The sequence below is a fragment of the Trachemys scripta genome, chromosome 8, assembly GCF_013100865.1.
Source record: "Trachemys scripta elegans isolate TJP31775 chromosome 8, CAS_Tse_1.0, whole genome shotgun sequence".
NCBI lineage: Eukaryota > Metazoa > Chordata > Testudines > Emydidae > Trachemys > Trachemys scripta.
The window spans coordinates 84,228,918-84,254,472 of record NC_048305.1 but is presented as its reverse complement, the minus strand read 5'-3'; the positions used below and the strand labels follow the sequence as shown (position 1 = coordinate 84,254,472).

General features: G+C 38.1%; 1 protein-coding gene across 7 annotated transcripts in view; it reads right to left on the bottom strand.

Annotated features, from left to right (window-relative positions):
- The window catches only part of FUBP1 (far upstream element binding protein 1), a 38,644-nt gene that overhangs the window by 10,274 nt on the left and 2,815 nt on the right, over positions 1-25,555 (bottom strand). For all 7 annotated transcript variants that reach the window (XM_034778154.1, XM_034778148.1, XM_034778150.1 and 4 more), the window contains 16 exons: positions 24,721-24,759; positions 24,120-24,159; positions 23,070-23,119; positions 22,907-22,978; positions 22,575-22,632; positions 16,119-16,281; positions 15,887-15,985; positions 15,693-15,794; positions 14,687-14,789; positions 14,490-14,590; positions 13,068-13,209; positions 11,301-11,461; positions 9,902-10,056; positions 9,737-9,816; positions 5,431-5,559; positions 4,406-4,480 (listed from right to left, as the gene is read on the bottom strand). In XM_034778154.1, coding sequence (XP_034634045.1) covers positions 4,406-4,480; positions 5,431-5,559; positions 9,737-9,816; positions 9,902-10,056; positions 11,301-11,461; positions 13,068-13,209; positions 14,490-14,590; positions 14,687-14,789; positions 15,693-15,794; positions 15,887-15,985; positions 16,119-16,281; positions 22,575-22,632; positions 22,907-22,978; positions 23,070-23,119; positions 24,120-24,159; positions 24,721-24,759 — 1,569 coding nt within the window. The remainder of the gene's footprint in view (positions 1-4,405; positions 4,481-5,430; positions 5,560-9,736; positions 9,817-9,901; positions 10,057-11,300; positions 11,462-13,067; positions 13,210-14,489; positions 14,591-14,686; positions 14,790-15,692; positions 15,795-15,886; positions 15,986-16,118; positions 16,282-22,574; positions 22,633-22,906; positions 22,979-23,069; positions 23,120-24,119; positions 24,160-24,720; positions 24,760-25,555) is intronic.

Sequence of the window (25,555 nt, the reverse complement as noted above, 5' to 3'; positions counted from 1 at the left end):
AGCTGATGAAAACTTAGTCCATTTTTGTTTTCAGTGTCCTTTTATTTTGATCATCTTGATTGAAATAGGAGAATTCACACTTAAGCATTTAGACTGAGATTCTTTGCACCCACTCATTGATTTATATATGTAACGATCATTGTGTTGCCTGACTGCCAGAACAGCCAACCTGATTTCTCATCCCTAGGAAGCTGGTTCTATGGAAAAGGCTGGCCTCTTGACTGAAGCGAAGGTTCTATCGTCACATGGACTTCCTATTTCAACCAGCAGAGGGCCAATCACATTTTCCTCTGCATCTTGTTTGAATGGTTCTGGAACTCCTGAAACTCACATGCAGTCTTGCATTTATTCATGTGACCAAAAGACCTAGGAGCTGCAGGTAAGGATGGACTGATGTTTCTCCACAACGTAATACCTGGATCAGGAGTCAGCAACCTCTCAGAAGTGGTGTGCCAAGTCTTCATTTATTCACTCTAAAATAAGGTTCCGCATGCCAGTAATACATTTTAATGGTTTTAGAAGGTCTCTTTCTAGAAGTCTATAATATATAACTAAACTATTGTTGTAAGTTAAGTAAATAAGGTTTTAAAAATGTTTAAGAAGCTTCATTTAAAATTAAATTAAAATGCAGAGCCCCCCGGATCGATGGCCAGGACCCGGGCATTGCGAGTGCCACGGAAAATCAGCTTGCGTGCTGTCTTTGGCATGCGTGCCATAGGTTGCCTACCCCTGCCTTAGATCAGTGCCTGAATCTAGTCAAGCTTTCCTTATGTCAGGAACATACTGGCCCTCCTTGTATTTATCAACTGCTAAGCAACTATGTTGTCTAACAAGGGGTATATATGAGTTTCTACAGTCCAGAGTCTTGCTATCACCACTATTATTTTTGACAAAACTCTGGAGGCAGAGGATAGACCAAACTGTAAAACTCTGCACTGGCAGCACCAGTTCGGTAGGTGAAATTGATGAACTGCTGATGGCAGTTATTGCCAGGGTCCAGCAATATCAAGTCATATGCAGGAGATTCTGCGGCTATACTGGAAGAATGTCCTGTATTTTAATCTTCAGCTTCTTGAGGTCTAGGATGATCTGGACTGCACCTGATCTACTGCTTAATATGAAAATAGAGCAGACCATGGGGTATCTTTGGTCTTAAAAGGACAAGCTCTATTGCCCCAACTTGCAATAAATGTGTTATTCAGGATGGATTGATGTTTGTTACTCTTCAAGGTTTGAGACAGAAAGAAGGAAGAATGTGGAGGAGACAATTCCAAAGTATTCTTGCTATGCTCTCTAGTACCCACTGTCCGAGTCACGAGTCTGAAGAGCGCGATATCCTTCCTCCTAGCCCTGGGCAGAGGCAGACTCGCTTACAATCACATTAATGGTTTGGACTGAAAGGAGGGAAAGTGCCCATTTCCTAATCTGGCTTTCTCCCTGGCATTTCATGCCCAGTCTTTATTCTTGAAATAAGATGGTATCTTCGATGTTCGTAGGAAAAAAAAGAACTTCAGTCATTGTATATGTGCTTGTAGTCCATTTTGACTATGCTGGAGTGGGTAGCAAGTAATTTGGTTTGTCCAAACTGTCACTTATCAGCTTTTCAAGCTTCTCCTCAAACAGGGTTCCACTTGAGAATTTTGAGATGGTGAATTTGCATAGTGTAATTATCTGCAGTCCTGTGTTTAAGATGGAGTTGGTGGGTGTTTGGCCATGGAGTTTGCTGCCATGGCCCTTGCTGCTAACCTCATGAAAATCATGGACCCATCACTATGAATACAATAGCTAAGAATAACTTTCTTCGTAACCAACTTAAAACTTATCGTTGTTCTGGGGAGCAGTGGCAAGCATTTGCTCTCGTGAAACATGTAATTACTAGAGTAGCTTTAGTACTGCTGATGAAACTTCCCAGTCCCTATGAAAGGTGGCTTCTATCTTCCTGCCAGGAATTACTAGATGGGTTACAAGGGATGGTACAACTGCAACTATCGAGGAGGGAGCATTTGGGGTTTTGAAAGCTTACAGAACATAATGTCTTGCTGACAATCTCTTCCCCATGTCAGAAATCTCCCATTCCTCCTTTACAACCTCTTTGAAGAAAGAGAAGGGGAACTGCAAATTCTAACTTAATACTGAATAATATTTGCCCTTGGATCTAAATTGTTCATCATCCATTTTGGATGGATCTTGATGGGGAAATAACCTTCCTTCCCCTTTTCCTTGAACAGGTCTGTGGAGAAATGACCTCTCCTGGTTCTCTGTCTCAGGCTTATGAAGGTTTAAAGTCAAGAGTACTCCTTTCATGAGATTAACTAGAGATGGAGGGGAAAGATAAGGATCTGGAATGCTTCCCAACTATTGAATTGCAATTTGTTCTGCCCTTTTGGTATTTTTTGCCTTACCTTTTGAAAGGTGAATTTTTTTCCCCCCCCATCTGAGAACTGGTCCCTTTTTCAGGACTTGCCCATGCTCTGAGCCCCTGCGCCCTTCATCATCTGATATGCACTTAGGCCTTGGCTACACTCGCGGCAGCGCTGTGAAGCACGAGTGTAGTCGCAGCACTGCAAGTACTCCACCTCTCCGAGGGGAATAGCTTGCAGCGCTGCGAGTGAGCGTGCAGCACTGCAGGCGCTGATTACACTGGCGCTTTACAGCGCTGCACACGCTGCACTCGGAGGGGGTGTTTTTTCACACCCGAGTGCAGCAAGTGCAGCGCTGTGAATTGCCAGTGTAGCCAAGGCCTAAGAAAGGAAATGAAGGGAAAGGTTCCTGAAGGAGCCTCGATCCTCTTTCGGAGGAAAACCAAGTCAGAACAAATACCAGATCTCTTGGCAGGACTGCAATTATCCCTTTAAGAATGTGAGAAGAGACTCTAGAGCTTGTTGCCTTAGGCGTGGACTGGACCAATGGCTAGGGAGTTAATGGGAAGAATCCATGAACAGCAAGGATTGACCCGACTGCAGATTCACAGACACTAAACAGGATCTGAATAGGACTGACTCACCCTTGAAAAGAAGTCTGAGCTGTTAAGGGAAAGAATGGAAAAGCCCAACAAACCTTAAGAATCTGAACGGAGTTTTGGCAGAGTGTTTTTAGGCTGGGAGAATTGTGACAGAACTCCCCCTCCTGAGATGGAAGATCTCTTAAACATTTCATCACTACTATCATGCTCAGGAAAAGAAGAAATAGAGGTAAAGGAGCCTGATGGATGGTTTAATTTGGAGAACGATGCCCCTAAAAACTGCCCCTGGATGAAGGCTGAAAAGAAGAGAAATACTGCTCACTGCTATTCCAGTCTGCTTTTTTAAACACAAGTATGGTAATGGGAAAAGTGAGAAATCAAAGCTGCTATTATTTGCATGGCCAGAGGCAGAAATTCTGGAGTATGCCTAAGGATGAGGCTGAGCCCCATGAACGAGATTATGTTCAAAATGGGAGAAGATGTCATGCCCCAGAAAAGTGAATTAGCACCTACTAGCAGGTCTGACACACCAGTGCCAAATATTCCTTCCTTATTCAAGGAAGGAGAAATAAAGACATGACTGACAACTAAACAGCAAAGTGAAACACATATCCCTTCAAAGAATCACAAGTTTCACTTTTATTTTTTTAAAAAGCTAGTCAAAGCTAAGAACAAGCACTATCTTTATGATTTACTTTACAGCACTTAGCTGTTGAACACCTAATAACAGATTTAAAAAATAGGGCATGCCATATAAAACCTATAGAAATGGCATTCATTTGTAGCAAGCTTTATTATAAAAAGCTAGAGCAAACAAAAGACAATAATAAAAATAAAAAGATGTAAGTGGTCACCTAAGAGCAAATGTTAAATTGATGAACTTCCAAACCTGGAAGATACACAACAGCTTTATAAAACACCTTGAATTTCCAGATTCCCAAAGGCAATATAAAAGAAAGAATGAACTCCAAATACTGAAGGATTTTTAAAAATATGTATTTAAGTTGAAAAGATTAAAAAATAATGCTACTTTTCCACTCGACATTTAAATACGAGATATTTCATACATTACACAATGTAGTTTCTTGGAAATCATGTTTGCTTGGTTAAAACCAAAACCACTTCTACATCTGTTTCTCAACGCCAGTTAGGGAGTAAAAGAATTTAAGAAGAAATATACACTTTCCCTCCCCAAATGTGGAACACTGCCCATTGCTGATCGCTAGCACAATGAAAAAAAAGATAGCTTAAATCTTATTTTAATTACAGTCAGATTTCCTGGCACAATGTGCTCAATTACTACAATAGAAGAACCTAAGCCAATTGACTGTGGCATTAAACAGTTATATTTTTATTGCTAAAACTCTGCCAAATCAAATGTGAACACCATTTTCCCCCTTACAAAGATCTACTTTTTTAATAAACCAAAAATGAATAACATACCCATTTTTTTGTAGTACTCTTCCCAAGCTTTGGTGTAATCAACCTGCCCTGCTGGTGCTGGATTTGGTTGTTCTCCTGATTTACAGAAAGTAAAAATAAAATAATGCATGAATTAGGCTATATATTTAAACAAATTTTTTGTAATCTAACATTTCCAGGCATCCAGCTATCAATTAATTTGAAACAAAAAATGGCTTAAATATTTACATATAATTTACTTATGAATGCAATTAATCTACTACAACACACTATAAAAATAAGCTTATTTACTAACCAACGCTAAAATAACAAAACTGTACACAATAATTCTTATTAATATCAAATATCTATATCAAATAACCAATATCAAAACTTAATACTTTAAATTTCTCAAGAATGCAAGAAATTTATAACACACACACACTGTGCAAATGCCACTTGCAGTCTAAAATATTTTAGACCAGGTGAACACACGAAGTTGTACAGATATAAATCATGGTGTGATTTTATACTGATTTAGTTAAACTGGTATGACTTTGTGTTTGGACTCTCATATTGGTTTAAACCAGACATATCAATTGAGTTTGCACCTGTAAATTTAAAATCTACTTGCTTTACAAAATCAGACATAAAAATACAGAAGTGTCACAGCACACTATTACGAAAAAGGTGCTTACTTTCTCATTTTAGTTTGAAATTTTAGTTTGCAATGACTTCACTAATGCTTTTTATGTAGCCAGTTGTAAAACTAGGCAAATATCTAGATGAGCTGATGTATCCCGCAGAAGACCTCTGTGTACGCGTACCTCTGGTTGAGAACCTCTATTTTAAACATTATTCCTAACACTCATGAACCTGAAGCAAAGCTGCAAGGTTATAGCTTTGGCACTAGAAGTAAGGATTTTTGAACATAATAGGCTAATATGCAATAAAGTAGCTCTTGTATAAGAGAACCCAACCAACAGTAACAGGATAAAAGTCTAGGTGGGCTATTATTTTCCTTCAGTACTGAATAGTTTTAACTTGTAACAGATTGATCTGTGTACCTTGTCCATTAGTTTGGGTTGTAGGTGGTCCACCAGGAGGGGCTGCAGGTGGCGGCTGTGCTTGCTGCTGATAATAGTGAGCATAATAAGCTGCCCATGCTGCTGAATTGGGATCTGTTCCTGGTTTACCTAAGAAATAAACCATCACATACATACATATATATACATATATATATACTATGCAAGCAGTAGGCTTTGTAAAATAATCTTACAGATCAAGTCTTTTTCTGGCATTCCTAATTTTTTTGAGAAATCTTAATAAAATACTTAATTTTTAACATAGCTATATGTATATTGTAAATTCATTTTAACCCATTAAGATCAACTGAATTTGGTTATATTAAACACAAATACATTAAAAATGGAGGTTATGAAGAAAAATTCTGAGCTAAGGTTACCACATTAATCAAGTCAGCTTCACTGTCGTATTTTCTTATTACAGCACACAATCCGTCATGGGGGAGGAGGGGGGTTTAGTATAGTAAATTACATACGTGCTGCAAAGTGTACTTTTGTACAATATTGCTAACTTATGGGTGTTTTAGCAGCCTAATTATAAAATTTACATGGTTAGAGGTGTGGTCCAGGAATTCAAAGATTTTTTTATTTTATTTTTATTTTAAAATGTCCATAGCTCTGTAACATGGACATTTTTTGTTTTGATCAACTAACGTAAAACAGAATTTCAACGAAAGTTTTCCCAATGTAATCTCACACTAACAGCATCATTTTTGGGGTAAGTATGAATATAGTGAGATGGTTTTAGCAATGGAGTTTCATTCTTTTAATAAGTTTTGGCATAGGTTTGCAATTAACCTGTTTTCCGTGTTAAAAATTGACAGCATTAATCGTTTGGAATATGCAACAAGTGTCCCAAGATCCTGAATGCCCATCCTTTCATAACTATGAATATCAGGCAATTTTACAGTTGTATCTGTTAAAAGGTGTAAACTATGTAACCACTGTTACACCTTCTACATATCTGATTAAAAAAACAATGCATGGAAGGGAAACAGATAATTATAGCTACAACAACAACAAAGAGTCTGGTGGCACCTTAAAGACTAACAGATTTATTTGGGCATAAGCTTTCGTGGGTAAAAAACCTCACTTCTTCGGATGCACACAGACGAACACGGCTACCCCCTGATACTTGACATAATTATAGCTAGAGTCTCAAATGTCTTTGCTTCCAATCCCCTTGGTTCTCCCATTTATCCACATTCACCTTTTAGGAACAATTCACCCTTTCTGCTGAACAACATGAAGATAATTACACCACCAGTTTGCAAAAAGAGGTTTTCAGGCACATCAGGGACTGGAAAACTTCATGTGGCTCAGCAGAAAACGTGATGTGTGTTCTTGAAGCTTATGGATACCTGTATATGAACATGGATGGCTGATCAACAGAGTTGGAGGCAAAAAAACAACAACAACCTACTACTGGGATTCTCAAGACAGAACTAAGCATATGGGAAAAGGATGATTGAAACTGCACCCATGGACAAAAACAGTGAGGGAGCAACACAAACTGAACAGATGGAGAGAATTAAATAGGTGCTCTGGAGAGAATTAATGGATAGAGCAGAGGAAAAAAACTTAGAAAAGAAACAGAAAACAATGAAGTATTACTACAAGAAAATGAAAGCCAAATACTGAAAACGCACACAGCACTAAAACAGCACGTTCTAAATATAAGAATTTTGAAGTTAAGAATTTTTAAAACACCAGGCCAGATCTCAGGGAGGACATTTAAGACTTTTGGCTGGTCCCAAGGAACAATTTAAAGAGACTTAACTTTTTTTTTTTTTTAAACAAGGTGTGGTGAAAGGGAAAGGGTTGCTGAAAGGGGGTAGTGTAGGAGCTGTTATGCCAGCCCTACCCCAGCACCAGGGGAATTCTTGTGTAGCCAATTAGTTCGCTTTGTGGCTGCACAACACAGCAAAGCAAGGGATAGGATCTGGTCCATTGATTCCTACTTACTCTAAAACACTGATACTATACTTCAGTTAATCAATTACAATATTTCATTTGATCCTATGATCTCTACGCTAGCACCAAGTAACACCTGTACCATCCTAATGCCACCCCAACTGTAAATTGAGTCAGTCCTTGATTGAACGCTGAATATTTACTAAGGGAATACAAACACCAAGATCAAGGTTTGTCATTCTTTTGCTTCTGCACTCCCATGCAATTCACCAATTAATGTACTGAAAGTTTGAATTGGGCTACCCATAGATGCAAACTGATTACAGTGCTCTCTAGAGTGTAACAGAAAAAGGATGAAATGAACTCTAGCCCCATCAAAGGAAACTGTCAGAGAGAAATTACTTCGAATAGCTCTGCTCTGCACATTTTTATATGCATTACTACATCTGCATCTCCAGTGCTGTTACACAGGTCAGAAAACTAGAATTTGAAGATGATGCTTGACTGAAAGACCAGTAAAATGAACAAAAAGAACTCTGCTCACTGTAGAGATGGCCAAAAGTTCTCCATCATTAGAATTGCTGTGTCCGGACTAGCGTTGGTCAGAAATTGACTTCCCCCGTCAAAAATGTTGACTTCTGGTGAATAACTGAAACCACCCCCCCCCTTTTTTTTTTTGTTTAAAACAAAATTTCAATTTGAAATTGTGACTAATGCTGTAGTGACTAATGGATTTTAAGGTTTGGGTGCCTCATGCCCCTATTATCTACAGCCCGGGCTCCTGGTTAGACTACATCTCCCATATCTGCACCACAGTCTCCCTCCTGTTGATCCATACATCATAGGTGTCCCCAGCTGTAGTGTACCCCAGGATCTATAGTCCAGAAAGGGAACGAAATAAACTATGACCTTGTCTACACTAGAACTTACTTCAGTATAACTTACATCACTTGGGTGTGAATAATCCACACCCCCGCCTAACCTTAGCACCAGTTTAGACAGCACTTCTCTTGCCAACTGCCCTTCGTGGGAGGTGGAGAAATTAGGCCAACAGAAGAGCTCTCCCGTCGGCTAAGAGCATCATCACCAGAAGCACTGCAGCAGCACAGCTGCATGAGTGCAGCTGCAATGCTGCAACGCTTCTAGTGTAGAAGTAGCTTGAAACTTCCATAAAACAACAGCATTTCCAATTGGAAGTTTTTCAATTTGCAGCCAAAAATGAAAAATATTCCTATTTACTCGTGTTCGGTTTTTCAATTGAAAGCTGGACTTTTTCCACAGAAGCAATTTTTCTTTTCTAAAACATCCAATTTTCATTCAAAAATGGTTTTGAGGGAAAAATTTTCAACTAGCACTAGTTGGGATTATTGATGAATCTTTTGTACAGTAGACAGTAGGAACAGAGCTTCAAAATCATACTTGTGCTCTGCCAAAATGTAAATATTCTGCAAACAAACGTGCACACGGTTAAAAAAAGGCAATGCAGTATTTTCAGTTTTGCATTTAAGATGTTTGCATTTGGAAGAGTAACACCATGAATATTTGCCTCCTATAAAAATCATCAATTTCTCAATACAATGATGATAAATAGAGACTGTGGTTATTTTCAAAGTTTCTTCAGCTGAAGATTTCTAGAAGAGGATGGAGTTCAGAATAGATTATGAAAAAAATAATTAAGTACTAAGAATTGATGATCCTTAACAACTTCAATTAAATTAGAAGAGGGCCTGAAAGTTCTGACGAATACCCACCCCCTCAAAACAGGGAAGAGAAACGTGGAAATTTTGGAGCAATTTAAGGGGCTTAATATCATCTGAATCAACACCACTTACTCAGAAAAAAATTATTTACAGCAGAAATAGTGAGAAACCATGTTCACTGATCAATTAGAAGGGACATTGGTCAAATGTAAAACTCCAAATCTATTTGTTGGAGAGGATCACAGAAGCATAATGCCTCAGAGCAATGCATCTGACATAGTGGTCTCTCTGAAGAAAATGGGCACAAAGACAAAAGGCGAATTTAATAGGAAAAGAAAACTTCATTTCAACACCGTAAATAATCCTGATATCCAACTAGGAAAACGGACGTGAATTTGGGATGCATGCCCCCAATGTTATGCCTTCCCTAACAAGAAGAAAGCATAATTCAGCTTTTTCTGACAACTGATTTTCCACAGATCACCACCAACACATGGTATATGTAAAAGTGCACATTCAGAGTGGGTATCAATGAAGTAGATTCCAAGGAGAAACAGCTTTTCAGATTTACTCAAATAAAAAGAAAACACACACTTTTAAAAGCCCGCCATGTACAATCATGCATTGAATGTGTGCCTGAACACAACTTTTTGTAAAAAGTCTGAATTTCTTACCTGGATCTGGTGGATTAGGTGGCTGCCAGTGTGGATAGGCATTTCCCCACCCTTGTGGAGCATATGGGGCTGGAGGGCCACTGTAAAAGACAAAGAGCCACATGCAAAGCAATCCAATTTGAGAATCACCTTTTAAAAAAATAAGACAATTGAAATGTTACTTACTGAGGTGCTGGACCAGGAGGCCCTGGATTATAAGGAGCAGGATTATAAGGCCCCATAGGATTGCCAGGACCTGGTGGGCCAGGAGGTCCATGTGGGCCAGGAACAACACCGTGGGGCCCATGAGGAACAGGTGGACCCAAAGGATTTACTGGACCCTAGAACAGGAAAGAAGTGGGCGGGGGAAGAGTGACCCCCATGTTTTCACACAATGGAAACACAAGTCTGAATTTTCACCGGGGTGTTCTCTAAACTTTTCTTTCCAAGCACTGATTCATTAGGAATTCTTTCCTAGCTAGCACTCCAATGCCTTCCTCCGATTGATTTGGTTCTCAAGGACCACACCACTGCAACACCCACACTGTTTATGGACAACCTCTCCTAATAACCAACAACAGGTTTAAAGTATCAAGATATTAAAAAAAAAAAAAATCAAAATACTTCATTCTGTTGACCACCAGAAAGGTCTTTATGTTCATGTACAATTGATGATTGAGAGACAGTAATTAGACAACCACTGGCTTAAACTCTACTAATAGGATTAAAAAAAAAGTCAGAGAATATGAATGTTCTGAATGAAGATATAAATCAAGTCATTCTTCATTTCAACCAGAGAATTCATTTAGAAAAATTAAATGTGACAACTTTTACTTTTAATCAAGGATATCATTTCAGTTCAATTCTCTGCAAAAAAGAACATTACTGAATTATGCATGAGCTATTCTGAGCATTGTATAAAAATCAATACAGGTTTTTTAGTCCGATTGCTCATTGTCTGCGTACTTAGATACTCAATTACAAATTCAAATGCACAAAAACTGAAAATAAAATAAGTCAATAATAAATTATAACTATGTGCAGGCAAACAAAAATGATTTAAATAGAAAAAGCAGCAAGACTACATTATGAGCCATGACTGAAACAGAAATCTACATGAAGAGAGCAAGAGGAGTTTGTAAAAATTTAAGTTAAGTGTTTAATGTAGCCTTTTTTTTTTTTTTTTTAAACTTAATAGTTTAGTGGACCCAAATTGGTCTCCTAGGCTGTCAAATTCTTCATTATCCACAGCGCAAGAACAGCAAAAACTGCAACCTGGAAAACGGTCATTCTATCTTCTTCCCATTTAATCCTTCACCTCTCAGACTACCATCAAGAGTGCAAATTAGTGTGCGATTGTAAGATGAGACATGTAAACATAATCAGATGCTGATTATTAACAGCTTTTAGTTATCAGCCAGTTAATAACATTTGAACAAGCAACCCAGAAGAGGGAAGAAATAGAAAACAGCCTCAGCCATTCCGTTCAACTTCCTGTATTCTCTCAATTGTATCTTGAAGCAATAAGGGATGAGTATACCAGTGGGCCTTTACAGCAATTAAAAATGCCTCTCCGAATACTCACTCCAATCTTTTCTTCTATAAGTTGCCGAGCATAATCAATTTGCTGTGGTGTCCCGCGGATAGTAAACAACTTCATGTTAGGATCTGCATTTGGTGGAGGATTTCTCTGAAGTTCTATTCTAGCCCCAGATTGCTGACTTATGCTTTTGATAGTTTCACCACCTGTAATCAAAACATCCAACCTTTGATGGCAAGACATTTAACTTATATACTAAATAAGATAGAGGCAAAAGCCATTTACAAGAAATTAAGGAAACTATTGAATTACAGAGTTGATAACCTATCTATTCTTTTTAGTTACACAAGGTATACAAAAAAATAAAATATTTCCTTGAGTCTGACATATTGTAAACAGTAGGGACCCAGCCACAAAATAAAAACAACAAAAACACACCCAACCACCAAAAAGCAAAACACAACACCAGCCCCAAGGGAAGAGACTGCAAGACAATATCAGTATCTGAAAACCAGCTTAGTAAGAAAGTCATAGAATAGTGCCTTTCTTGCATATGCAGACATGTCACTTATTTAAACTGTAACAAAGTATTAGACAGGAAGAGCCACAGATGTCTAAATTATATACAGATATACACACTTCACAGAAGTGTTCAATAAGACAAATTATGCATACAGAAATCAGTAGATTTTATTAATTAAAAAATACCAGAGGAAGGGAGAAAAGATTTAGTTGCGAGTTATGTAATACTAAGAACAATATACAATACAGGGAAAAAACACAGAATGCACAAAAAGGAAGAACCTCAACTTGAATTTAAAAGGACACAATTTTAACTGACTAATGAAAAACCCATCTTCCGAATAATGTGCTTTAAAAAACAAACGCACACAAAAAAAAGAACCACAAGATTTTTTCCGGTCTGTTGAAGAGCACATACCCGAGCTCCTCTAGAGCAGTGCATGAATGGTGTCATCATGTTAGTATGGATGACAGAAAAAGCAAATGACCAAAGAGTGAAGTTCATTGTTGAACATGTGCTACCAATGGCGCACAAGTAAACTAACTGAAAATAAGAACATTTCCCTCTAGTCTCCTCCATTTGCACTAATTTCAGATGTTACTTATAACACTGATAGCTACACAGTTTTTGGATGGAAGATGCAAGCTTGTGTCCATTTAAACCATGCACTAGTATTCCAAGTCAAAAGATGAACTACAACAGATCAATAATTTGTACTGTCTGAAAGACTCATTACAAATGAGTAAATAAAAAGACATGGGTAAGAATTAAGCGTATATCTCATTTGAGAGTGTAGTGCATCTTAAGTTTTAATTATAATATTTAATTCTAATCTTCTATAAATTGTGATATTTCTGTAAAAATAAAAAAATCTTAGTAATGAGACTTCATTTTATTAGATCTTTGCTGAAAAGTGCAGAGATTTCTTTTGTGACATAATTACAGTATGTGTGATAAGGAAAGTCTAAATTAAGATCATACTGGATGAAGAACAGTTACTTGCACTTAACATTTTAGCCTTTAGTTTTAAAAACTTCAGACTTCTTGTAATATTTAAATAATCTTAGCAAGATGCACATTACTCTGGCTACCAGAAACAACCATTCTTTCCTAAAGAAAAAGGAAATTAGTGCTGTATTAATCAACATGGATACAATGTGATTACACTGTTAAACTAAACTGAAAAAAATCAATGCACTTTTTGCAAAGATTTCTGGCATAATTAATTATACAAAATATTAAGTACTATGATTTCTAGTTAGAATATATTTTAGTTTAAAATATATTGCCTTTTCCAATGATTAATCCAGTTTTTCCAGTGGGTACAATAAAATTAAATTCCTGTAATCCACCAGGAGGCCCCATGTTCCAGTTGCCTTGGCCTCTACCCCTTCCTCGACCACCAGGTCCTGGACCACCAGGATTACCAGCCTAATGGGGGGAAAAGCTACAAGTTAGCACACACTATTTACTGCCTCATTTACCACAATTCATTCATTAGTGACAACAGGTGACTCTAGAACAAAGCCCACTGCCAACTAACAAGTGTCAGATTAATAAATTTAGAGGCTTTATTATTTGATTATATATATACATACATACATACACACACACACACCAGTAACATATATAGTTAACATTTAGTTGAATAAGGATTTTTCATTGAAGTGCTTTCACTCATTGTATGTTCCTGCTTCATTTCTAGATTACCCCAAGTACTGACATACCACAGGAGTCCAGTGGTCTTCCTCAAAATCACTCTGAGGTACAAAAGGAGGGAGGGAAGACCACATGGCATCCTGTAGGTGGAAGTGAAGAGATGGGAGGGAAGGCAGTAGTGGCTGGATATAGGGGACAGGGTTCAGAAAGGTATGGGGAAAAAGCACATTCCAGTTTTGTGTGCGCACACATGCACATAAAGAAGGGGGTAACTGTGTTAGCCTTCAGAGCCCTGGTCAGAAAAGTCTGCATAGGAAGCTTTCATGCTCCTGCATCTGATTTAGCACATAGTTGAAGCATATGCACTAAACACAGCTCCCCCTAAAGAGTTGAGCAGAAGGTAATACACAACTGAAACATGCAGTTAAATGAACAATTGCTGCTTTATTTTTAAAAGAAGATAACCACATACAGTACCCTGAATTTCTGCAGCTAGGAGGGAGGTATTCACAGACAGAAAATATAAAAAATGTTGAAACCACTCCTTTTGTCTCAACCCACATTTTTTAAAAAAGTTAAAGCTTTAAAAATAGTGTGGTAGAGCAAAAAAAAAAAAGACTGATATCACAGGGAAAAGGAGAGTTCCTCATAATACAGCAAAACACAACTGCCTGTCTATATCAGATGTAATTGTGGGACCATTAGCCAATGATTAGATAAAGGGTTAATAACCACCACAAGATGATGATTGATTAAAAGCAGGTAGTGCACTAACAGACAACTGTCAAATCAATAAAAGTACCTCTAAAATAGCCAAGACAAGACATTGCTATGGGCTTTAAGCTGCATTTTTTTTAAATATAAAAAGTAACCTCATTGACACTTTAAAAACTGGAAACAAGGATGTTTTATAATCCATGCTCAGTTTTCCACACAGACCCAAAAACTACCATTAAGTAAGGTTATTAAAATGGACAGACAGCTAACACATGGATTTTTCCTAACTCAAGCTGAAATTTTATTTTTTGCACAAAATATTAATATTAGCTAACCTGGACACTTCGAAGGAGGTCTGTAATAATTTCTGCAGCATGTTGACATCTGTCTGGAGGTCCTGTAATTTGGGCTATTCTATCTGGAGTTGTTCCATCATCTGGAATAAGAATGTAATATTTAAATTCAGCCATGTTTTACTTAAAAATAAAGCTAAGTTGATCAACATTTACACACACACACACCCTCCACTCACCTGGCTTAAACTGGATTCTAACACCAGCATCATTCTGTATCTTTTTGATCATCTCTCCATTTCTTCCAATTACAATACCAACAGCAAATCGTGGTATTGGGACCTTAAGAGAATACATCATCAATATCTTGAAACAACGAATATTCCTACCAAAGGCCACAATAAAAAAGAATACTGGAAAATTGAACTGGTCACCAACCATACCACCTCAGCCTGCAATCTTGTCAAATCTAAGCAACTACGGAATCATGATCCTAGCCAGTAAATGGATGGGATGGCCAAAAAGGGGAAATAAATTCTAGACACCACTGGTTGTGATAGAGGCATCACTTCAGCAGATGGTGGTTTTCCCCCAGTCAATGCCTGAACAAGGTGTTAGTGGGTCTAGGATACTGGTGTCATCAAACAATAACTCCAACAGGAACCCTCACCACTCATGGTCATTTACAATTCCATGGCTTTTACAACAGCTAGGATTAAACACCTCTGTGTGCTGCCCAAATTCCAACTTGTGTAATTACATTCTTCACTCTATAGTTTTAATTAGACTTTTCTTCACTTCCCCTTAAAAAGGATTAAAACACCTCCAAAGCAACAGAAACTGCTGTTCATTATTGCTGGCACAAGATGGCTGCTGCATTCCACAAAGAGATAGTAGTATTTAGGTGGTGAGCAAGTGATACCTATGTGCCATAATCACTTTGGGATACAGTTAAAGAGCTATTATTGGTATTAACTAGCGTTTAACATTATTAAACAGTCTCAAAGTACACCTCTACCCAGATATAACGCTGTCCTCGGGAGCAAAAAAAAACCAAAAAAACAAAAACCACCTCTCTCTGTTATAGGTGAAACCGCATTATATCGAACTTGCTTTGAGCCACTGGAGTGCGCAGCCCCCCCCCCTCCCCCCCCCCGAGTGCTGCTTTACCGCGTTGTATCCGAATTTGTGTTATATTGGGGTAGAGGTGTACATAGTGAACAATAGATTTTCAACCATACGTACATCTATCCCTTCATTTCCTCCTATTCTTGACCCATATTCATTGCGCGCCTCTCTAAAGCCACCTTGATCACGAATCAACTCCAACACCATTTCCTTGGCTTGCTAAAGAAGAAATAAATGTATTTTAGAGTTTATAATTTTAAAACTGTTTTGATATACATAAAAAAGATAAAACTTGGAAACAAACTACTTACTTGAACTTTGTAAGGGTCTCCTGTAATCCTAAGAGGTTTGTCTGCACCAGTGTTCTGTGGCCCATCTTGAATCATGACCATTTTGACTCCTGCTCGTTCCTATTTGACAATATAAAACTGAATTTCCATGCAATTCCAAAGTCTGACCCCTCTGTCTCTCTCTCACCCACACCCACCCACACACACACACACACGCACGCACCCCCACATGTTTAAAAAAAAAACAACTTACCTGAAGTTGCTTAATGGTCTCTCCACCTTTTCCAATAACTAATCCTGCCTTACTAGCTGGAATCATAATTTCTTGGACAGCATTTCCTGGTCCATCACCATGATGAAAGCCAGGTGTAGGTCTTCCCTTTTCAACTATCTGGTCAAGCAGTCTCTTTGCAGACCTGTGAAGACAGACAGACAGTTACTGCTAAATGTATTACAAACTGTGCATTGTTCCGGTTGGAAAAATTCATTTCACACAGCCATTCAAAGAGTTTCTTCATTACAATTTTCACAGACATTTGTATATTTTGATATCCATAAAAAATGTATTTATCAATTCTACAGGATGCCTTCCCAGTTTAGCGTCTCTTAACATCTTTATGTGAGACTCCATGAAGATGAGCTCAGTATGAACATGGTAGATTCACATCCTATTAAGAGTTCTAAGAAGAATGAAACAACTATACTGGTTTAGATGCCCAATTATATAATGTGAAATAAGTAAGTGAACTTGTGCCCACATATCCAAGTCCCTGAAATTGTACTGACGAGACCTGTTTCCAGTCACTTTCTTCAGCTTCATGGTATTGAGCAGATATTGTGGCTGATACTTTTCTACTTTCTTCTTCTGTCTTGTCAGTAGAGTCTGTTAAAGCCTTTCACTATCTCATATTTAGGTCCACCTGTTTTTCTTACTTGTTTACTAGTTGTCCTAGCAAAACTCTACATATTAAGTTTCTCCTTTTTCCTTCTTTTAATCTCTCAATTTTTAATTTAATTTTGATTACTGAAGGTGTTTCCTTCTTCCTCAGCATTAAAACAAGTTCTCAAACTAAGATATGGTGGTTGCCAATAACTTTCTTCCAGCGAATTTCAAGAAGTTCCACCAGACTTCTAGGTGGATACCTTTTTTCCTTCTCCCCTGTAGAACTCTGACTTGAGTTACTTTTTCTAGCACCAGAATTTTCCACACGTTTCAATACCAGACAATAGGGCCTTCCACCACCATGCTACAGTAATTCTAGATGATAAGTTATTAGTTCCTTATGGCTTTTATAAGATGCAGAGTTTTCAGGACAATTTAATAAAAGCACACAGGGGTTATTGGACACCCTATCATCTTCCTTCTGAAATCAGCTTTCCAAAATGTTTAATTTTTGGGCACATTCACCATACAAGGAGAAATCCTCCTATTTCATTACATTCTCATTTGCCTGTCCCTGTTCCATTAATTTGTTTGCAATTTAAAGTTTTCAATGTTTATCAATAGTCACTTCCATTTTTCTAGTACAATAAGAAACATTCCAACAATACCAACAAATTACAAAAATAAACATTACTAAACATTACTAAAAAACTGCCTGAAATATATACAGTAGACCTGCAGTTATGAACACCAGAGTTACGAACTGACCAGTCAATCACACATCTCGTTTGGAACCAGAAGTACACAATCGGGGGAGTGGGGGGGGGGGGAGAAGGGGGGAGGAAGCAAATACAATACAGTACTGTGTTAAAATGTCAACTACTAAAAAAAATAAAGGGAAAGCAGCATTTTTCTTCTGCATAGTAAAATTTCCAAGCTATATTAAGTCACTGTTCAGTTGGAAACTCATGAAAGAACCACCATAACATTTTGTTCGGAGTTTCAAACATTTCAAAGTTACGAACAATCTCCATTCCCGAGGTGTTCATAACTCCGAGGTTCTACTGTATGCCATGCATTAGCTAAATAGGAAACAGACAATGTAACAACCAACCAAAAAATAAATAGAAAATTTCTACTTTTCCCTTTTGAAGGCATTTGGGAATCAGTTTATTTAGAAACTGAGGATAATTACTGCCTCACCACCTTAATATCACCAAAAACAGTAACTAAAACAGTATTTCACAACAGAAGTCTTTGAAAAGAATCTTCAACTCCTAGCTATTAAAATAAAATACACGCAAGAGTCAAAGGCCTAACCAAACAAAGAGGTCCTGCACTGTGACCTGAAGCTCAGGCTGTTGTGCTGTTCGAAAGATCAGGTTCCCTGCACCTTCCACTGAGTGACCTACAGCCAGCCTTGTGATGTTTAACCTTAATAACAGACACCAAGAACAGAAATTCTCAATCTTTTTCTTTCTGAATCCTCCTAACAAGCTATAAAAACTCCATGGCCCACCTACACCACAGTAAGTGATTTTCTGCATTTAAAAGCGAGGGCCGGAGCTAGGGGGTAGTATACGGGCCAGTTGCCTGGGGCCCCAGGCCACCGGAGCCCCGTGAAGCTACATTGCTCAGGCTTCAGCTTCAGCCCTGAGTGGCAGGGCTCAAGGCACCAGGCTTCAGACCCACACAGTGGAGCTTTGGCTGTCTGTCCTGGGCCCCAATGAGTCTTAACGCTGGCCCTGCTTGGCACCCCTTCGAAACCTACTCACGGCCCCTCATACACCACTTAAAGGAGAGAAAAGATGAGGGGATGGTTATTTTCCTTCCCATGGGCCATCCCCCCCCCCCCTTGGGGGATCTCAGAGTTCAGTTCCCCAGAAAGAGATGTTCAGTAAGTAATATCTTCCCTAACCTGGTGCTTGGTTGGGGGGGGGGGGGGGGGAGGGGGCAGTGGGGGGTTAAAGAAGGGGAAGGAGGTTGCTCCAGGGCATGGAATGGGGAAGGGCCCTTTCCCAGAAAGTTGGAAGGAGACTCAAACAGAGCCTCCTATGAGCCCCAGCTTCGGGGCATTGTGGCACCTATCACACATAGGAGGGAAGTGTCTCATTGTCTGTGTTCAATCAGCAAATAAGGTTCCACCTTGCCTTCTCCCACTTGGGTATGGTTCCCTCCCAGTCCTTCTGAACAGTAGCAGACAGGCAGCTGGGGAAGGTGGGGCGAGGGAAGGGGGTTCAAAAAGGTCCGAGTTCTGGTGTTGCAGCTCATGGGCCATATGTCTGACATCTTCACGCTAGGTACCTCCTCAGGCATTTCAGCATTACTTCTAATCTCTGATATTTTCTTAAATCAATTCTTTTCCCAACAAGGGCCTTATAATGTAAGGACTTTAGAAGAGCACAGACTGCATTATCTGGGTTTGATAAGGACGCCCAGATTTCATAATGATTACACAGCAGGCTACAACTCTCTCCTCTACAGGCCTACACATACACTCAAGAGGAGAGTAACAAGAGGCAACCCTGCATAACTAAAGCCTACTGAGTCCTGCGGGAGGAAAAAGTAATTGTTCCTCTGTTGCTGCAAGAAGTACACCCAATAACAAGTCCAATAAGGATTTTTATAATATTTTAGTTTACTAACAACCATCATTTAAAGAGTCAGGAAATTCCAATTCAAGTTTACAAACAAAAAACAAAACTCCAAAGATCTGAATATGGTAATTTAGGAATATGCTTTCCTCCCCAGGTTCTGTGCAAAAAAATCCAAAGAAGAAAACAAATTACCCCCAAACCTGGCTCTTTCTGATTCCCAGCACTCTTTCAGAAACTGCAGGAACCAAAAATTAGCTCTTCAGTTCTCAACAACCCATGCTACACTGCTATTTACAAGATTAATTTTTAAAAATCCATCACGTCATCTTAGGTTCTGTGCATTATAGCTCAGCTTGATGTGTCCAGTAAACCATAATTTAAAAAAAAAAAAAAGAAGTTTTAAATACTGTAACTATAAAAAAACCATTTAAACTCTGGTGAAATTCTTTGCATGTCATAATTGACAAACCTCTTATCTAATTAATCTCAAATGTCATAGACTATGTTTATCTTGGCCACAGACTGCCAATCTTGAGGAAGGTATTTCCCTTTGTACGTTAATTTTACTCAAATACCAAAATAAAGCTTGTAAAAAATTCAGTTGTAATTCTAAATTTGGATAGGTACCTACTGTCCTATATTAATAAGAATGGCTGAAGACTTCATTTAACAAGATCGGCATGGATCCTTTTTACGTGGACGGGCAACAGTAAGTTTGTTTTTAACACCTGCCTAAACCACAGTGACCAGGTCAAAGATAAAGTTAGGACTGAAACTGCTACAATACCTCTTTCAAACATCTGCCCCCAAATTATGGTCACAGTGGATTCATAACTGGCAAGCATATTCACATTAAGAGACAGCTTCTTGGAGAGAACCCACCACAGTTGTTGAAAAATGGGTGGGTTTCCAAAGAGAAACACCAACTGCCATCAATTGACCCCAGACCTCCCAGCAGGCCTTGCCAAAAACAGAAGAGCACAGGGGGCTGGCACACAGACACTTGGACAAAATCCATTCCACCTAACATCTCCTCAAGCAAAACCAGAGTAAATTAGACTCAGAGGTAACAGTCTCCCACATTGACACTACCTTTACAGTGCTGGCCAAATGTGCCTGGATATACATCAACTTTTCAGTTAAGCTGAAAGAAAACCACTCAACACTAACAGCTAGGGCTGGTCAAGTCTGCTAGACCACTGGTTCTCATACTTTTTTTTTAAATCGCGGAGCACACCACTTAATGATCTTTCCCAATGTTGTTTGTACCGTTAGCTAACTATTGTAAAGCACTTTAGATAAAAGCACTATGTAAAAAAACCCTTAATAGTAATTAAAGTTTTTTTGTTCTACAAATAAAAGCACGTAACTCATATTTTAGTATCAGTAGTCTTACCTTTCTAATGTGATGGATGTATCCTCTCCCCCGCTGCGGCGGCCCCCAAGCAGGGGCTGGGAAGGTGGCGGGGGGTCTCTCCCCAGCAGCCGCAGCCCTGGAGCTGGGGAAAGTCGCCTCTTTCCTGCACATCCCAAATTCCCCTCCCCCACTCTTCTCACCCACCCCCTATTCTTCCCAAGGCCACCACCTCACCTTACATGTGCATCTTCTCCAAGGTCCAGGCACCTAATTAGTGATGCCAAGCCTGCATGGCTCCACTAATTAAGCGAGTGGCCCTTCATTGTGTTGTGTGCACACCTTAGAGGGAACTATCCACGGACCACCTGAATGGAGCTCGCAGATCACTGGTGGTCTGCGGACCACAGTTTGAGAACCTCTGCACCAGACTTTCCAGCATTCAACTAGAATATACTCTGCTGTGTAATTTCACAGATCAACCCACCACAGCACAGGATGGTGAAAAATTCTCTCTGCTGATGCAAGTCTTCTATCAATAGGCACTACGTTGCTTTAGTTACAGGTCATCTAAACCATAAAGACATGTAAGGATTCAGACTAGGAGGCATCTAAACATTGTCTCAGCTAAAGGCTTAAGTCTTGTGTACTGGAAAGCCTTGATTTACCAAGTACAACCATGATTCTCCCACTGCTACTATATAATAGGACCACATTTATCTTCACACCATTGGGCCTTCTTTTAAAATACTAAATGTTCTGACTGAACACCAACATATCCATGACTGTGCCTTGCTTTTTTATCAATTTGTCTTCTGGCTAATAAGTGCTTATCCTATCGAGCCAGAATGAATCTAATCTTGTAACATTTTGTTGTGATCAGTTGGTCTGCTAAAAAGCTATTCCTACGCAGGCCAATTTGAGTGAAAGGTGTAAGACCCTTTCAAAATAAAAAAAAGCAGATATTGTAGCCCCCCCCCCTTTATTTTTTTAATGTATGTTTAATAAATGTTAATGTCTTTTTGCTTAGTGATATATAGTAAACTAAATTACTTGGCAACAGATCAAATTCAAATTACTGTTAACAGTACGGCAATAAGAAAAATAGTGGAACTCAAATTTACGAATGTCTCCCAAGCCCTACTAATCATCAAAAACACCACACTTCAATATTAACTTCATCCAGAAAATTACATATCAACATAAAATCAAATGGCATGGCCACACACCACTCTGACCCATTTGTACCCATGCTGAAACTAGTGTACAGATTAATAATTACTAGCAAAAATTGGGCCAGTTGCATTGTTCAGTCAGATCTTGATAATATACAGATCAAATGCTTCATCCTTGATTTAATAATATTCTTAGGGTCTGATCCATCAGCATAGATCTGACTGCAAGAAAAGGGGCTACTTAATTTTCCACAGTTGAATGGTTATATTCAGGCTCAGCACAATTAAATTCTTATTCTTAAGCATCTCTCTAGATTATCAATTTAAATGTTCAGAGTTGTGGGAAATTATGCTCTCCCTCCTCCCAAGACAACAGGGAGTCAGAATAATTACTTAATAACAGTAAACGCTCAGATTCCAAGAATTGAAGCTTTATAACTGTTAAAACACAAACTGTCAACAGCACATGACAGAGTATGCAAAGGAAATATCCTTAAATCAAATTCTCCCAGGAAAAATAAGAAAAATGTTGCTTATCTGTAAATTCTGATCATCAATGTAAACACATTTTTGTCAATTTCTGTGTGCCTTACAATGTTTACCAATAAAAACTGAATCCTTCCAAGCCTAGTTATTTTCACCTCACTGTATAGGAGTCATATGACATACTTTAAAATATTTTATTAGACAATGTACTTACTGAACAGACTCGGGTGTTCCAGTTAACATGCAAGATCTATCAGGCAGGCCACCGCTATCTATAAAGTTTGTAAAATGAAACAGATTTAACAATTCTGTTTAACTTGCAAGGAATCAGTAGCTAAGTAAATAGAAAAGTGTGTTGTGGGAAGTTTTAACACTTCGCTAAACCAATAAAATGACAGTCTCAAGATTTAAGATTGTTTTGCACTTAAATGACTTGTACCTATTCCCAGTTGTTAAAGGTGAGAATAAATTTAGTTGAAAAACCAACCAGCAGTGTTCCAAACTTGTTACCACTAAATGGATATAACCTCAAAAGGAAATAATTACCAGGAGCAATCTGTATTTTGCATCCAGATTCTTGCTGTATGCGTGAAATCTGTTCTCCTCCTCTGCCAATTACTTGAGGGATAAAAACAAAAGGATGTTAACTAGCAATAGCAACATTTGTTAAGAGCTCCACTATATTGTATATTATATTTATACTACTTACTGAATCCAACCATTCCATCTGGAACTTTGTACTCCTCTGTCATTACAGACCTAAAAGAAGACAAAATACAACAAAAGATAACATATGGTTAGGAGACTACACTGGCTTAGAATTTAGAGAATATTTTTCATCTGTATAGAAAGACTGGCTGCCCCCCCCCCCCCCCCCCAAATCACACCAAGGAGGAGAAACATACTGTAACATTTTGGGGAAATGTCTTTCTGTGGGTGCATCTACCCCATCTAATGACTTGAACGGGAGCCAATTTTATGCAATTTTACTTTAGAAGTTTTGCCCATTTTAACCTGAAATTCTTCAAGTTAAATAGAGATTAAAAGCCAAAATTACAATCTGTAAACACAGAATACCAAACAGTAATATTAGAAGGCAAAAATGACATTCCTAATTAACATTATATAAAATTTAGATACTAGATTTATGTACTTCACAATAAATCAATTATTTCTGCTAAAAATCTGTTTGGTATGAAAAAAGACCAGTATATTCCATGATTATTAAAATATTGCTAGTTATGTAGCATTAGAAGTATGTCACAGATGTATAAAAATATAGGCCATTTCCAAACAAAAAATGCACAACAAGAATTAAAAGGGCAGGTTGGTTAGTTTTGTGTTTTTGAGGCAGCAGAGGGAAGAAGCAAGATGAGACGAATGCAGCATAAGTTATTGATCGGATATGTTTGGCATAAATTTTGTTAACTCCAATATTTTTCTCCTTAAGAAATCTTTCCCTCTTGCTTTTAAAATAACCTTTTCCTTCAGACCAGACGCCTGACCCTATGGATCAGACCTCCCACATATGACATGATATCAAGTCTATGCAGTTCTCGATGTGGTATCCTATTACATACATTTCAAATATTTAGCTTATGCCTATTGTGGCTAAACTGTAACAAGCATCACTTCACAACTGTGTTTCATTATTATGGTCAAACATTGTCTTTTTAGGAGAAATGTTTTGAAGTTGTTTCCTGGAAATGCACCAATACTAAAAAGTAAGTGTAAACAAAATGTTAATTACGGCTCCTACCTTTGTTGCTGATGCATTGGGGGTAGCTGGGTTCCAAAAGCTACAAATAAAAAGTATTTTTAAAGTTAAATTCACAAATAAAGGCAAAATTCTCTCACAATTAAGCCAAAAATTTCCCACTAACAAACTACATCTCTACCCTGATATAATGCTGTCCTCAGGAGCCAAAAAATCTTACCACGTTATAGGTGAAACTTGCTTTGCTCTGCCGGAGTGCGCAGCCCCACCCCCCGGAGCACTGCTTTACCGCAGTGTTATATCTGAATTCGTGTTATATCAGGTTGCGTTATATCGGGGTAGAGGTGTATCTGTAGCTACTTCTGACAAAGCTGGGTTTTAAAAAAAGTTGCCAAGCAGAGGTATAAAAGTATAGCTGAAAGAGACAAACTGATTCTCAGCTCTGTTGCTAATATATAATATTCCACAACTATCAAACTGTTCAAAAACAAGCCTATTTTCCTTATAGAAACTTGAGACTTACAGGTCAAGTCATTGTGATCTCACTGGTCCAACATTACCTACCAGAATACTGCATCATACTCTTGCTCTGAAAATGTACACTTGTTTAGGTTTTATTCGCAATGAAATAAAAAATACTTACAGTCATTCTGAGGAGCAACTTTCTTAGCATCTGGTTGATCTGCAAAATTAAGATTTTTTTTATTTTTTGCCAAGAAACAAGAATCTTTTAAACTAATGGCTGTCCCATGAGTGTGAATCGTAACTTTTCCAGTGTATTTTTTTTAGACAATGAATTTGTTTTTGTTTTGGTAATTTCAGGGAATAGATCTGAATAAAAAAGAAATCTTATAAGTATGATACTCGGTTAGTATACTTGAAAAGAAGTTAAGTATTTCCATTTGTCTATCCAGTGGTTTAAGAAAAGCATAGTTTTAGAAACATACTGTAGATTGGCTATCCATAAACAGTCAATGAAACTTAGCTAAGACAAGCAACAACATTTAACTCTGCTCCTAATAACTGGCTTCTCAAGCTAATGATGCTTCTACGGTAAGAACTGAAGATAAAAGTCCACCAAAAATCAGTATGAAAATAAACAATGGCTTAAAAAAAATCTGACAAGTGACCACAAATCTATATAGAATTTAAGAAACAACAATAATCCCCTGCAATGCAATCTGAGTCTGAACTGTGGTATGAAATTCCTATCCAAATATCAAGCATTTCACAGCATAAAACTTCAAAAAAAAAAAAAAAAACCAAAAAAAAAAAAAAAGTATATTCAAAGCAACTCTATCACTAACATCAAAAATCCTCTTTGTACAAATAAGCGAAATGAAAGGCACTGACAACCTATTTCTGAAAAAGACTACTTCAGATGTTTCCTTCCCCACCCCAAATTCAAAGTTATGTGATGAACCATCATAATTTATGTGTAGCAAAAAGTCAGACACATAATCCAGGAAATATTTGTG